Source organism: Ovis canadensis, chromosome 20 (genome assembly GCF_042477335.2).
Source record: "Ovis canadensis isolate MfBH-ARS-UI-01 breed Bighorn chromosome 20, ARS-UI_OviCan_v2, whole genome shotgun sequence".
Classification (NCBI taxonomy): Eukaryota; Metazoa; Chordata; class Mammalia; order Artiodactyla; family Bovidae; genus Ovis; species Ovis canadensis.
This window is the reverse complement of record NC_091264.1, coordinates 54,377,707-54,393,247: the sequence shown is the minus strand read 5'-3', so window position 1 is coordinate 54,393,247 and position 15,541 is coordinate 54,377,707. Positions and strand designations below refer to the sequence as shown.

General features: G+C 41.9%; 1 protein-coding gene across 1 annotated transcript in view; it reads left to right on the top strand.

The window, feature by feature from the left end:
• Positions 1-15,541, top strand: part of CAP2 (cyclase associated actin cytoskeleton regulatory protein 2) — a 152,707-nt gene that overhangs the window by 125,735 nt on the left and 11,431 nt on the right. The window contains exons 8-9 of the mRNA XM_069563318.1: positions 11,890-12,079; positions 14,095-14,270. Of these exons, the coding sequence (XP_069419419.1) occupies positions 11,890-12,079; positions 14,095-14,270 (366 nt within the window). The remainder of the gene's footprint in view (positions 1-11,889; positions 12,080-14,094; positions 14,271-15,541) is intronic.

Sequence of the window (15,541 nt, the reverse complement as noted above, 5' to 3'; positions counted from 1 at the left end):
TTCTCCAGGCAAGAATACTGGAGTGGGTTGCCATGCTCTCCTCCAGGGATCTCCCCAACCCAGGGATCAAACCGGAGTCTCCCACATCTCCTGAATTAGCAGGCAGATTCTTTACCACTAGCGTCACCTGGAAAGCCCGTGTTGGACGTAAACCTTGTTAATTAGACTTCTTGGTGGCTAGGCAGGGCAACAGAGGGCTACATTTGATTTGCGTCTTGTGTTTTGTTTCTTTGGCCGGGGGTGGGGGGGTTGTTGTGGTTGTTTTTCTGTTCTGTTTTCATTGAAGTGTAGTTGACTTATAATATTATATTAGTTTCAGGTATACTGATTTGGGTCCTGAAGGATGAGTAGGAGTTCCCTAATTGACAGTAAAGGAAAGGGCAGTTCTTAGCAGAGAATGCAGCACATGGCCGTAGGACATGAACTAAGTACTTTGAGAGCAAGAAAAATATTCACCTGAGTTTTCACCATGTTGCATTTGAGACACAGGTGAGACGTCCATCTCTATGGGGAGGTGAAGCAGGCAGGTAAAATGCAGGTTTGAAATTCAGTGAAAGGGGAGACTTAGAGAGGATAATTTAAAATTTCCAAGAGAAGACAGAAAAAAAGAGAATATGATGAAGGATAAAACCCTATGATACACTGTGACTTAGAGAATGGAATAAATCAATCAAAGAAACAGAGAAAGAGCAGGAGAGCTAAGAGTCCAGGGTCTAAAGCTCTAAGAACAATAGGCTGGCCTGTCGACTGTGACAGCTGGGGGAGGGTAAGGATGGAAAAAAGACTTTGTGTAATGATCTCTTCATTATTTATAGACCAGGTGTCTGATTTGAAGGATTATTGCTTATAGCTTCAATCTCTGCCTTTTGAAATTTGGGGATTATTCATGGATTTTATTTTTACCTTCACTGTATCTTTAGCAGAAGTGTAAGTCAGAAATAAAATATCTACAATTTCATAAACAGCAGTTTAGAGTTAGCTGTACTATGAAGCTGTATGCAAGCTTTTTATATTTAGGACTATTTTTATTATCTCATAAATACCTTTGAGTTTTGTTAGTCAATCAGAATGCATAAATATTTTTAGAGTATTTAAATCTTTATGTCCCTAAATCAACCCAGTAGTGACTTTTGAAACTGCCTAATTTAATGATGAAGATTATTTTATTAACTAGGACTTTTTCATAACCAAGAATTCAAACTCTGTAAACCCTGGGGCCAGCAAGTTAATAAATGTTCTCAATTTATTGAAATCATCACCTCGGGAATATTGTAATTAAGATGTGTGCATTTCAGGTTCTTTAAGATGTTAATGTTGAAGGTAGTGGTGTAATTGAGGGTGTCCTGTTGACTACTCTGTCCTCCAGCCCTTCACAGTCAGGAGGTTGTGGCTTAAAGGTGCAGGCAGAAGTGCTTCCTGGAGCAGAGCTAGGGGGTGCCTGGATAGGAGGAGACTTTGAGTGAACTTGGCTTTCAGTCCCATCCTAGAGCAAGCTATTATACAATACCCCCTCTCACTGCCCCCCCCAGTTCTCATTCACCCCTGTGGTGCCACACCTCTGGGTCCAGCCTCTTAGCCTTCACTCCCAGGGGAATGCCTCTACTTCTAATAATTGCTGCCAGGGCTGAATGGCTTTATCCACCTCCTTGTCCCTCCCCACCTCCAAGGAGAAAGACAATGGCAGATGAAGTTTTTGGCCCATCCTTCTTGGGATACTAAGTGGTAGCAATTTTTCCTTCTTTACAAGTGAATTTTATCTTTTTCAAATGAGCAAAAGCTATTGAGACCGTCTTCAGAGAGGGGTTAATTCGGGTAATACTCTTTGGTCAAAAGGAGCAGAAAACAAAGGCATAAGTGATTATTTGGTATGTGTGTGTGTTTCTGCAAACGGTCTGAAGGCAATCCTAAAATGAAGTTTTGAGTACTGGTAGTTTCATCCAACAAGTGTGGCGCCTCAGAAGCTAGTGCTTTGAAAGGCAGTGCTTCAGTGGATCTGTAAGTTCTTGGGTGATTAGTGACAATTCGGTTGCATTTGTTCATTGTAATGACAGTGCTCGTGTACCCTTCTCCTGGAATCCCCTTCCTCTTGCTTCCCTCTGTCAAATCTGACCCAACTATCTTTCAGGGTCTGTTTCGAATGGTCTTCCCTCTCTGACCTACCCCCGCTTATCACTTTGCCCTTCCTAGCTGGAACAGAACTTCTTTAGTACTTCTTAAAATCTGTACTTCTTTTATGTTGTTCATCGCTTACTACCTTATAAAGCAGTTACTTGTTCACTTTAGTAAATATTTATGAAGCACCTACCATGTTTCAGGCACCGGGCGCATTACTGATGACATTAAGATGAATAATGAGTGGTTTTTCAGAGCTCTGGCTCAAGAGATGACCAAACCTGAACTCACAGACAAATAATTTCACTTTTAATGTGAAGTATTATAATAAGGGTATTCCTAACAGGTCCTTGCAATAGGGAAACAGAAAACTTCCTCTTAGAAGAGTTCCAGAAAGCCTACAAAAAGAAGAGAACTTTGAGTTGAGCCTTGAAGATTTTTTTTAATTGGAATTGCAATTAATTTTTTTATAAGAATTTTCCAGATAGTAAATTGGGTGAGAGCCTTCCAAACAAAGGCACAGGCTGAGCAGAGACGCGAAGGCTAAGAGCCAGGTTCCTGTTGTCGGGGAGCACAGACATATCTTCTCTCTCCTCCAAGAGAGCTCTTTGAAAGCATCGTTCTTCTCCACTCTGCCTGAGATCTGCAGCAGTGACTAGTACAGGGCCTTCAGTTCAGTTCAGTCGCTCAGTCATGTCTGACTCTTTGCGACCCCATGAACTACAGCACACCAGGCCACACAGTAATATTTCTTCACAGTGAAATTTCCAGAGGGTTATTCCACTAACTACATATTGTGTTCATTGTTTAAGAGCCATGTAAATACTATTCCTCTATTTCTTTTATCAAGCGATGGCAATGGAAATCGACAGTGCCTTTTCATATCAATCAGTTCAGCCTCTCAGTCGTATTTGACTCTTTGCAACCCTAAAAGAACTGCAGCATGCCAGGCTTCCCTGTCCATCACCAATTCCCAGAGCTTGCTCACACTCACGTTCATCAAGTTGGTGATGCCGTCCATCTCATCCTCCGTCATGCCCTTCTCCTCCTGCCTTCAGTCTTTCCCAGCATCAGGGTTTTTCCAAGGAGCCAGTTCTTGCCATTTCTTATAGGAAGCGGCAAATGCCTTCCCTCACCTGTCCCTGTCTCTTGCCATCTGCATGCTCCTAGTCCCCAGTTGGTATAAACTCAGGAAATGCAAGCTAATATTAGATTAAGCAAAAGCTTTTCTTATGAAGAGATGGAGGAAAGGTACAGATTGTCTCTTAAAGGTAAAACAAGCCCTTCATAGAATATAACCTAGAGCTAAGCCCAGACTTATGGTCCAGCTTGCATCGTTGATTTAAGCAGAGCTAATCACAGACGCTTTCCCAGACATTTCCCGTGAAATTTAGAACTGAAATTGAGACAAAAGTTACTTTATCTTAGTGTGCCTCAGCTGTAAACCTCAGGAGATGTTGATGCTTCCATTTACTTTTTCTAAGTAAATAATGTAAATAATACAGTGTGTGCATTCTCAGTCGTGTCTGACTCTTTGCGACCCCATGGACTGTAGCCCGCCAGGCTCCTTCTGTCCATGGAATCTTCCAGGCAAGAATACTGGAGTGGGTTGCCATTCCTTCTCCAGTGGATCTTCCCGAACCAGGGATTGAAGCCAAGTGTCTTTGAGTCTTCTGCATTGGGAGGCAGATTATTTATCACTGCACTACCTGGGACGCAAATAATACAGAGTCAAATGTAAATCATATCTCGTGACCAAAAAAACCAAAGCATGAAACAAACAAAAGCAATATTGTAACAAATTCAGTAAAGAGTTTGAAAATAGCCCATATTGAAAAAACATCTTTAGAAAAAGATGATTTACAAATAATACAGAGCCAAACATAAATCATCTTTTTTTTAAGATTTTTTTTTTTTATGTGGACCATTTTCAAAGTCTGTGTTGAGTCTGTTACAATATTGCTTCTGTTTCATGTTTTGGTGTTTTGGCCACGAGATATATGGGACCCTAGTTCCCTGACCAGGGATAGAGCCTGCACCCTCTGCACTGGAAGGTGAAGTCTTAACCACTGGACCGCCAGGGAGGTCCCTTAAGTCATCTTCATAACAGCTTTCATTTTGCCTCAGCTCCCACCCCAACTTCTGCCATTTACCAAGTACGGATAACCTAAGAAATACAGTTACTTCTGTATGACCCTAAAATCCAAAAGCAAAACAAAAACTTTGATGCAGTGATAGCTCAGACCTAGGCTTTTCTGACCGAATGAAGTCATTGTCCAGATAATTCAAGCTCCATATCACTCTTGGTCTTACAATTGCTGGCTATCTGTAGTGTGTGTCTTTGATGGATATACTCTGCTATCTTTAACTCTGGAAATTTTTCCCATAGAAAATTTAATTTTATCTTTCCTTTTTTATGATAAATTGTATTTTCAAGCTGCCACGGCTGGCAGGCAAGAAGAAAAAACAATCTGGGAATCCCAGATTTGGTCCACAGAGAAATAGCAAAAAAAGGCCAAACTCATCATTAAAGCTACTGATGAAGACAATTTATGCAAAAGAGCCGGGTCACTTGAGCAGTTAGATTGTGTTCCACGTATTCTTCTGGAATCCGCTTTGAGGGTTTGGTCAGCTCTTGTCAGACTTCTCTGCTTTGGGCATTGTAAAGCAGAAATCACCAGCTATGTTTTTGAAGGGTCACATCCAGATTTATAAATTAGGAAATGATAAGCATAAAGATAAGCTTCCCTGGTGGCTCAGCTGGTAAAGAACCCACCTGCAATGCAGGAGACTTGGGTTCAATCCCTGGGTTGGGAAGATCCCCTGGAAGAGGGTATGGCAACCCACTCCAGTATTCCTGCCTGGAAAATCCCCAGGGACAGAGGAGCCTGGCTGGCTACAGTGTATCAGATTGCAAAGAGTTAGGCAGGACTGAGCTACTAAGCACACACAAGCCTAAAGACACTAAGTTACTGGTTTGTAGACTGTGTAAGGTATTCGCAGGCCCTCTTCCAGTTTACAGCTCTTTTTCCTTTTCTGAAGGGACTTTGTTTCTTGTTCTTTTTCCATCTGCTGCCATATTTCACATCTTTCCAAGTCATCAAAGTAACATACAGAGAGTCCAAGAAGGGTGGGAAGAATGGAGATGAGGAAACCATCAGAGATCATTGGAGAAACAATGAGATCTGGGTTCTCAGTATCTTTCCTCTTGTATGTGTCTTGAGTTAGGGAGGTTAGCTTCTCAAGAAAAGTGATCAAAATGTGCCCTATATTTCCTTCATAATTGTGGAAACATCTTTTTATTCTGATGGTCTATAAGTACCCTGGAGAAGGCAGTGGCACCCCACTCCAGTACTCATGCCTGGAAAATCCCATGGACGCAGGAGCCTGGTGGGCTGCAGTCCATAGGGTCACTAAGAGTCGGACACGACTGAGCAACTTCACTTTCACTTTTCATTTTCATACATTGGAGAAGGAAATGGCAACCCACTCCAGTGTTCTTGCCTGGAGAATCCCAGGGATGGTGGGAGCCTTGGTGGGCTGCCGTCTATGGGGTCGCACAGATTCGGACACGACTGAAGCAACTTAGCAGCAGCATAAGTACCCTTGGTATTTTTACAGAAACTTGAAATTCAGGGAGTGTTCTGTTACCATAGGTGAAATAGAAAATATTTCCTAAATTGACTTTAAAAATTATTAACAAATATATGCTTAAAATATTATGTAGCTCTTCATTGTAATATTTTTTTGACAATTCTCTTTTCTTGGAAAAGCCCCCAGAAATTTTGTTTTCCTTGGCAGAAGTCTCAAAATTATAGGACGTGATAAGAATAGGAGATTAGAGACTAAAATCACAAACTCACTTTGGTTTATACTCATGTTGCAGAGGATGATCATCCGTTGGTTTATGTGCAATCTTTTTTCTTGAATATGGTTGTCTGCCAATAAAAGTGTGATATAAATATGAATGTAGAATTTGTAAGTACTTATGGAAATTGAAAAATCTGGAAATGTATCAATTTCACCAAGTTCTTAATCAGAGTACATCTTGCAGAAAATAGAAAGAAACTAGTTTTAACATCTAAAATATAAACAACCCTAAATCATGAATTCATGAAGTATTTTTTACTGCTATGAAAGCTAGTTTATGTATATGGAAAGTCAGTCTTTAGTTATGAAACTGTAATTCTTTCTTTTAATCCCTCCCTCTTATTGTGGTATGTGAGAGGCTTATCCTATTTATGTGCCGTGTTATACAAGATCATTTGAGACTCTTTTTCTTTGGAAAAATTAATAGACAGCATTGGCCAAAAAGTTCCATTATAAAATACTGTGAATTCCTGTAGTCTTCGTAGGTTAATGTAAGTGCATTTGGGACTGAAATGGCTTTATGATTTCTAAACGCTTTTTTTAGTGTGTAATTGGACACATATACCTGGAGAGCATTAACTGTAAGCCAGGTGATTAATGGACCAAGCTGGCTCTGAGATGGACAGCGAAAGAGAGAACCTGACTACGAAACTGAAGACAGTCATCCGTGTGGGCATAAAGGGGAATTGAGGTGGTGGCCATAAGGAAAGGGTGTGAGATGGGCAGGAAAACCCATAAACAGTGCCACGGCATGTCAGCTGTTCCATTTTCTTGCTTTATCTATGATCTCCACAAATACTTAAAGGCAGGTGGCTCAAAATATTACTATCACTAAGCTGGTTTTATAGAAGAAACATCATAACTAAAGCTCTGTTGTGTGGGCCAGAATCCACCTGTTCCAAGAGACCGTCACAGAATATTTTGATTTTCTTGGTCTCTAGCTTTTAAGAAGTCAGTGAAAACGCAGACCAAGATGTGGGTCGCCAGGCCTGTTCATGAAGTTGGAGATTACTGTTACCTGTATATACATCTGTCCCTCAGTGTCTCTCCTTACAGGACCTCTGTGCTCTGTAGAGCATTCGATGCTATGGCCCCAGCTTAAGCCACCCCAGCAATTCTCTGGCTGTCTTGACCCCACTGTCCTGAGAAGAGCCAGCCGCAGCCCACTTTGGGCTGCCAGGGACTCCTGTTCATGTGAGTCACAACACATGAAACTTCATCTGCAACTACTATTTTGTGTACTCAACATTCCCACTAGATTATGACTTTATTAACAAACAAGACATATGCCTGCTTCTTCATCATCCACCCAATTCCTTTAAAGGTTGCTCTTGGCAAATGTTGAATGGACAAATGAGTCTATTCGAATTCACTTTCAATCTGTTGAAGAGTTAGGTTCTATTTAGATCAGATCATTTGCTATTGCTATTGTTGAATTTGAAAAATCTTAGACTTTAAAAAGTGAAAGTTGAAAATTTCCCCAAAAGGGTAATTATTAAGTAGAATATCTTCAATGGAAAATTTTTCTTTGAAGCTGATTTTCTTTTTTTGCTTAAATAGCTATATTTCACGTTTTGCTCAATTTTTGTCACAAAGACATAAAAACCTTGATATAAAAGCACCCTATTAGTCCTACTTTCAACAAACTCAACAAAATGGATAATTGGAGTCCTGTTTGTAGATTATTTAAATCCAAAGATAGACTATCCCGAATTAACTGGATAACTAAGACAATGGTGTGTGTTGTGGGGGATAGAAGTGGTTGTTTAATTACACCAGCGAAACAAAGTGGAGATTTCATTTAAGAACTAGAAGTAGTTTCCCTTTCAGAATAAAACCTAAATTCTGAAGCAATAAGTAATTATTTCAAGTAACTTTTAATAAAAATATTCTGATTCACTTTAGTATATAAATATATTACATGTAATATAATTATATAGAGAGTATACATAACCAAAACTTTAGAAGCTTTCCACATGCCCACATACAATGGTTTCATTATTTCATAGTTATCATTCATATATTTAAAGTCAGAGGAAGCAGCTGTTCCCAAGACAGTTGAAATTAATTTAGAGAAAGGGATTTGCAGACGTTTTTAAAAGTCTTTGTGCCTCCCTTCCCTGATTCAAAAGTAAATAATCAAGCATCTGCTCTCAAAATTAATCTTAATAGAGCTTTCAAAAGCAGCATTTTTAGGTTATGTGCTATGTTCGTACAACATAAGTTAACTTTTGTACCCTGAATATAGCCATTTAAAATCATAAATTTGAGAGCAAGTACCCCATTACTGGCACCAGTGGGTACTCAGGAAAAGTGGATGAGCAAGAGTCTAACTGCTAGAACGAGGGTACAAAGTCTGAACAAACCATTGTCGAGGGTGACTTGCTGCTGAAATGCCAATACTGAAGACTTCTTTATCCCATGGGATAAGGCCCGGCTCCAGAGTTGGCTGTAGGAGCCTGGTCAGCTGCTGAGGCACTGGAGGGATGGAGCAAGTAGTGGAGATAAAAATTAAATTATTACACCACCGCCCAGTACTTCATGGATATTCAAGCCAGAGGCCCACGAGCAGCACTATGTACATGTTAGTAGTAGGAGTGTTAGTTGCTCAATCGTGTCCAACTTTTTGCGACCCCATGGGCTTTAGCCTGCTAGGCTTCTTTGCCCATGGACTTCTCCGGGCAAGAATACTGGAGTGGGTAGCCATTCCCTTCTCCAGCGGATCCTCTGGACCCAGAAATTGAACCTAGGTCTCCCACATTGCGGGCAGATTCTTTACCGTTTGAGCCGTCAGGGAAGCCCACGTATATCATGGGTAACCCATGCCTCTGATTTTTTAATCGATTGACTACTTTTTTTTTTACACCTGAATATAGCAAAAAGGATTTCCCCTGAAGAAAATTTTAGGATCGAGCAGATATGTGCTTGAATTACATTGCTGCCATTTACTGGCCATTGACTATTTGGTCAGCCTTTCTGACTTCCTGCTTTATTTTCTGTTAGAGGGGGAATTTCAGTCTTACTAATATTGTGATGACTAAGATTAATCTCAGCACAAAGCATAGAGTGTTTCTTCCCAAACTTGTTCGCACACTGGAATCACCAAGGAGCTTCAGAAAGAACAGAGGCCCATGTTCCACCTCCCCAGAGTGTTCCTGCTTGGGAATTTCTAACAGATCCCCAGATGATTCTAAAGTTCAGATAAATTTGGGGACCCTTGGCATTGAGCCTGTCCTATACTGAGCATTAAAGTGAGTGAAGTGAAGTCGCTCAGTCGTGTCCAACTCTTTGCGAACCCATGGACTGTAGCCTACCAGGCTCCTCCCTCCATGGGATTCTCCAGGCAAGAGTACTGGAGTGGGTTTTCATTTCCTTCTCCAGGGGATCTTCCCGACCCAGGGATCAAACCCAGGTCTCCTGCATTCCAGGCAGATGCTTTAACCTCTAAGCCACCAGGGAAGCCCACTGAGCATTAAGTATCTGTTAAATGAGTGGGAACAACCAGTGCCTGGCAAGTGTGAGATTTTCCAGAATTCTTGGCTCCCTTCCTTCCCTGACCATCTCCCTGTCTTAAGGGAACACCTGAAAACAGTGTCAAGCTGTGATTCCAGTCGATGCAGCTGCCATTCATGCCAGGCACAGGAGAATGCAGAGAGCTCTGGTCCCACATGCCTGCAGGAGAAGAGCAGGAGGCAAAGATCAGTTCACTGTATGGCGCAGCCTAGGGCAAGCCTGCTAAGGGAATGCCTGATTTGCCTTTGAGGACACTGCGCATGGAAAGCCCCTGAGCGCTGCTTGTCACGTCACCCTGGAAACTATAGAGCCTGGGCTGCACCCTTATTGGAGCCAGAAACCAGCCAGAACTCACAAAGGATAAACCAAAGGCAGAGTTTCAACTGGTCCTGAGTTCTCTTTATTTTTTTGGCTTTTATAGTCAACATTTGTTGCAGTAAATCCTTTGTTTGGTGTTCCCAGGTCAGCCATCCGAATGTATCATAGTTCCAAGAAGCTGAATATGTGGCTTAATTGGTTTCAGTGTCCTCTAATGGCTCTTGGAGAGAGACTGTGAATTCTGAGAGTGAGGGAACCATCTAAGTCGTTCTAAGATTTAGAAGCCGGTCTCCCCTTTCCACAAAACAGGAGATCTTTAAAGCTGCAGTGTTTCAGATGTGGGGGAGGGGCCTGGCCCTTCACTGACTGAGTTATGATGTGCTTATGAGTAAAAGTAATACGTTGTGGCTCTGAGTGTCTGGAACCGAGGACTGGAATAGTGTTAGATGTGCAAAACTTGTATTTTATGCTGTTTATGATTGAGAGCAAATTCTCAAATTTCACCCCAGTAACAAAATAGGGAATGTTTAAGATACTGAAAAAAAATTGGTCTGTCTCAAGAACTGTGCAGTTATTTTCTACTTGACCCAAGAATCCCAATGGAGTCAGACTGTTCTCCCTGATAAACAAAAAAATCACAAATTACAGTTTCAAAAGATGAGAACTCCCAGCCTACTCAGTTTTAAAGATATTCATTCTCAATAAGAGAAGAATCTCATATTTTCAGGATAATTCTACACTTAATAGGGATTATATAAGTACTTTGAAAAGAGTATAGATTTTTCAACTGAAAACTACCACAGGTAAAAAGTTCCTGATATTGACACTTTGTAATACTATCATGATTATGAAAATAAGGATCTGCTGTCTTTGTTAATATTTAGCAGTTATGTTGATGTTTTACATATTGTATTTGGTATTGAAAACATATTAGTATAAGCCTCAACCACATTTTCATCACTCTCAATTTTTAAAGTTTCTCATCTTTTCATTGAACTAACTTGTCATTCTTTATCATAGGCATACAGCTTTTCTCCAGGTTTAAAAATAAAATTGTATATAACACAAGGCTATAGTATATGTGTGCTTCTGTCCTACTAGTTTTAAACTCTGTGACAACTTTGTCTATGGGGTCCTCTCAAAACATTGAGACAGATCCCTCTATTTTCTATCAATCACCTTTTAGTGACATCTGAATTTGTTAGAACTTCATATTGAAAACAAAGATCGAACTTTGCATAGCAGAGAAAAGAGAAAGCATGAGCCTTGATCAGGCAAAAATACAGTTTTCTCTGGTTTACGGATAGTTAGCATTAGACAAACCAAATCATCAGAAGGGTCCCGGGCCCTCATCACCTGCATGTTTGACAGACATGCCAGTCACATGTGATCCTCGCTTGGGGTTCAGTTTGAGGCTTGCATGCTTGAAAAACAAGTCCTGGAGAATGTTTCAGCATTTCTTTTTTTAGCTGCTCAAAAAGCTAGCCACTGAAACTTTTTCACCTCCTTCTCTCTCATTGGATGGTTGCAATTCCCAGTGTCCCCAAAAGAATCCTCCTATCAGTTGCTCCACTTGTTTCTTGTGATAATCAATTGGCCAAAGCCCAGTTTCATTCACATCCCAAGCTTTGGACATGAACCTGTGGCTTTGTTTTCCTGATGCTGGGAAAGACTGAAGGCAGGAGGAGAGGATGAGATGGTTGGATGGCATCACCAACTGGATGGACATGAGTTTGAGCAAGCTCCAGAAGTTGGTGATGGACAGGGAACCCTGGCATGCTGTAGTCCAAGGGGTCGCAGAGTGGGACACTACTGAGCAACTGAACTGAACTGAGCTCGCAAGCTCCTGCACATGCAGTTTCTACATCATGCTCTGTGTTCCCAAGACAAACCCCGACTCCGTCCTAGGTCTTCGGAAACAGATCCATGATGCACAGGTGTATTCCTAGGTGCCCTCTGTGAATCTCGAACCCTAATCTCTCACTGACAACAGGTTCTCAGTGATGCTGGCAGAATCTCAGTTCTCAGCAAGGGCGTCATTTCAGTAATGTGCTTTCCATCTTCTCTCTCCCACAGGGTCCGGTTGCATCAACTGCATCAGCATTGTCTGTCCTCTCCCTTGGGCCTGGCCTTCCTCCACCCCCGCCTCCCCCACCTCCTCCAGGGCCACCTCTGCTTTTTGAGAATGAGGGCATGAAAGAAGCGTCCTCTCCTTCACGCTCGGCTTTATTTGCACAACTTAACCAAGGGGAGGCAATTACGAAAGGTGAGAAAACCAGGCCTTGAGGCTGTCTCCCTCTGGCTCCAGGCACACAGATCCCCTGGAGCCCACAGTGATGGATACATCATTCCATTTCAGTCTCCAGTATATGGGGAACTATGAGATGATGGGCTCAGTGGGCTTCTGGGTGGATCAAAAAGAACTCAAGGGATTCTAATTTCAAGTTGACCAAAGCACCGTATCACTACTTCAGCCCCTGACACTCCAACACCAGCTCCAACCAAGGCATCAAGATCAAGTATTTAGAACCTCTGTCCTCAAGCAGTGTATGGGCTTGTCAAAGAATTATGTCATTGAACTACCTTTGTCTTCACAGTGAATGGTTACTTTTTTAAAATCATACACTTAATAAAGTCATTATTGACTATGCCAAAGCCTTTGACTGTGTGGATCACAATAAACTGTGGAAAATTCTGAAAGAGATGGAAATACCAGACCACCTGACCTGCCTCTTGAGAAACCTATATGCAGGTCAGGAAGCAACGGTTAGAACTGGACATGGAACAACAGACTGGTTCCAAATAGGAAAAGGAGTGCATCAAGGCTGTATGTTGTCACCCTGCTTATTTAACTTCTATGTAGAGTACATCATAAGAAATGCTGAGCTGGAAGAAGCACAGGCTGGAATCAAGATTGCCAGGAGAAATATCAATCACCTCAGATATGTAGATGACACCACCCTTATGGCAGAAAGTGAAGAGGAACTAAAAAGCCTCTTGATGAAAGTGCAAGAAGAGAGTGAAAAAGTTGGCTTAAATCTCAACATTCAGAAAACGAAGATCATGGCATCCAGTCCCATCACTTCATGGCAGATAGATGGGGAAACAGTGGAAATGGTGACAGACTTTATTTTGGGGGGCTCCAAAATCACTGCAGATGGTGATTGCAGCCATGAAATTAAAAGACGCTTACTCTTTGGAAGGAAAGTTATGACCAACCTAGACAGCATATTAAAAAGCAGAGACATTACTTTGTCAACAAAGGTCCGTCTGGTCAAAGCTATGGTTTTTCCAGTAGTCATGTATGGATGTGAGAGTTGGACTATAAAGAAAGCTGAGTACCGAAGAATTGATGCTTTTGAACTGTGTTGTTGGAGAAGACTCTTGAGAGTCCCTTGGACTGCAAGGAGATTCAGCTAGTCCATCCTAAAGGAGATCAGTCCTGGGTGTTCATTGGAAGGACTGATGTTGAAGTTGAAACTCCAATATTTGGGCACCTGATGCGAAGAGCTGACTCATTTGAAAAGACCCTGATGCTGGGAAAGATTGAGGGCAGGAGGAGAAGGGGATGACAGAGGATAAGATGGTTGGATGGCATCACCGACTCAATGCACATGAGTTTAGATAAACTACGGGAGTTGATGATGGACAGGGAGGCCTGGCGTGCTGAAGTTCGTGGGGTTGCAAAGAATTGGACACGACTGAGCGACTGAACTGAACTGAATAAAGTCATGTTGCCAAAAATCTTATGCAAATATATTTTTGTTTTGTATGAGCAATAGGAATTATGATATAAGTGTTCTTATGCACTGGGCTGGGAGCCAAGGACCAAAAAATTGAACAGTTTTTCTGGCTCCAGCTGGCTGCATTGTCCCCTCATCTGTAAAGGAAGAGAATGAACTTACAACTGTTAAATCAGTTCTGACCTATGTTTGCTGAAATGCCCTAACTTTTTAGACTATATCTAGGGAATGATTTGGCCACAACAGAAGTAAATCATAGAATTCTTTCTGGTGAGGTAGCTTTTTGCATAATTTTATCTATCATCTTATCTTCTTCAAAAAGAAGTTCCTCCAATTAAAAACTACTTAACAGTGCTTATATCAACTCTAAACATTTGCAGGTCTCAGACTCTGCATACTAACCTTGAGAAAACACTCAAATGCTAAAATAGCATTACCAAAAATTCTTAGGCCATTTACGTCATGTTCATCCAAAAAGTCGGGGATGTTTCCCTTTGCATATGGTGTAAAGAAATGTGTCTCTGTGTTACCTTCCCAGGACTCCGGCATGTTACAGATGACCAGAAGACATACAAGAATCCCAACCTACGGGCTCATGGAGGACAATCTCCATCTCCTACGAAAACCCACACTCCAGGCCCCAAGTCTCCCCAGTCTCATCCTCCTAAGAAACATGCTCCTGTGTTAGAGCTGGAAGGGAAGAAATGGAGAGTGGTGAGTGAAGCCCTTTAACTTTATTCCTGATGTACTCCAATGAAAGGAGCAATGGCTAAACTGTTTGCCAAGGTCTTGAGGATTTCTAAGGCTTCCCAGGTGGTGCTAGTAATAAAGCACCTGCTTGCCAATGCAGGCAGTGTAAGAGACACAGGTTTGATCCCTGAGTCGAAAAGATCCCTTGGAGGAAGGCATGGCAACTCCCGTATTCTTGCCTGAAGAATCCCATGGACAGAGGAGCCTGGCAGGCTACAGTCCATGGGGTCACAGAGTCGTACATGACTGAAGCGACTTAGCAGTAGCACTAAGGATTTCTAAGTGAAAAGACAGAGACACAAGTCACTGGCTAGAATAGAAACCAGGGCCTTTCTGAATGCTTCCATAAGTGTTTTTTGGTTTTCATTTTTCTCATGCATTTTTTTTTCTTCAACTTCTTCAAAATTATTCTTTAAACTGTGGTAAAGTACACATAACACAAAATTTACCATCTTAACCTTGACATGTACAGTTCAGTGGCATTAAGTGCCATCAGGCTGCTGTGCGGCCATCACCACTGTCCATCCACAGAACCCTTTTCATCTGTTAGAACTGAAGCTCTGTACACCATTAACAGTAATTCTCCACTTCCCCCCTCTTCAGCCCCTGGCAACCACCTTTCTACTTTCTGTCTCTATGAATCTGACTCCTCTGTCAGTGGACTTTTAATCTGTGCCCCATCTACAGTAGGATCCACTGTAGGATGTTTCATTCCATTCCACTGACCAAGGCGCTGATAATAACCTACTGAGTCACCCACCACTTTCACCGTTGTCTGAGCAGGACAGGACACTTTGTATGTGGATGGAAGCTGGTACCCCCTGTCAATCCAGTGTGAAAATGTTCGTTACTCAGTCATGTCAGACTCTTTGCAGCCTCATGGATTGCAGCCCATGGAAGGAATTCTCCAAGCAAGAATGCTTAAGTGGATAGCCATTCCCTTCTCCAGGAGATCTTCCCAACCCAGGGATTGAACCCAGGTCTGCTATATTGCAAGTGGATTCTTTACCATGTGAGCCATCAGGGAAACCCTGCCAATCCAGGGGGCTTCCCTAAAGGTGGAGGAACAAAGTCCCCAGAAAGTTGTTGTGGTCTGAGAATACACTGGGACTTGGACCATTGCTAGTCTATTAACCCAACTCCTATTTGCAGATATTGCTACAGTATCAACTCCAGACTCAGCATCTCGACTTAACCAAAAGTTCTCATATCCCTGGTCCAGCCCCTACCCACTA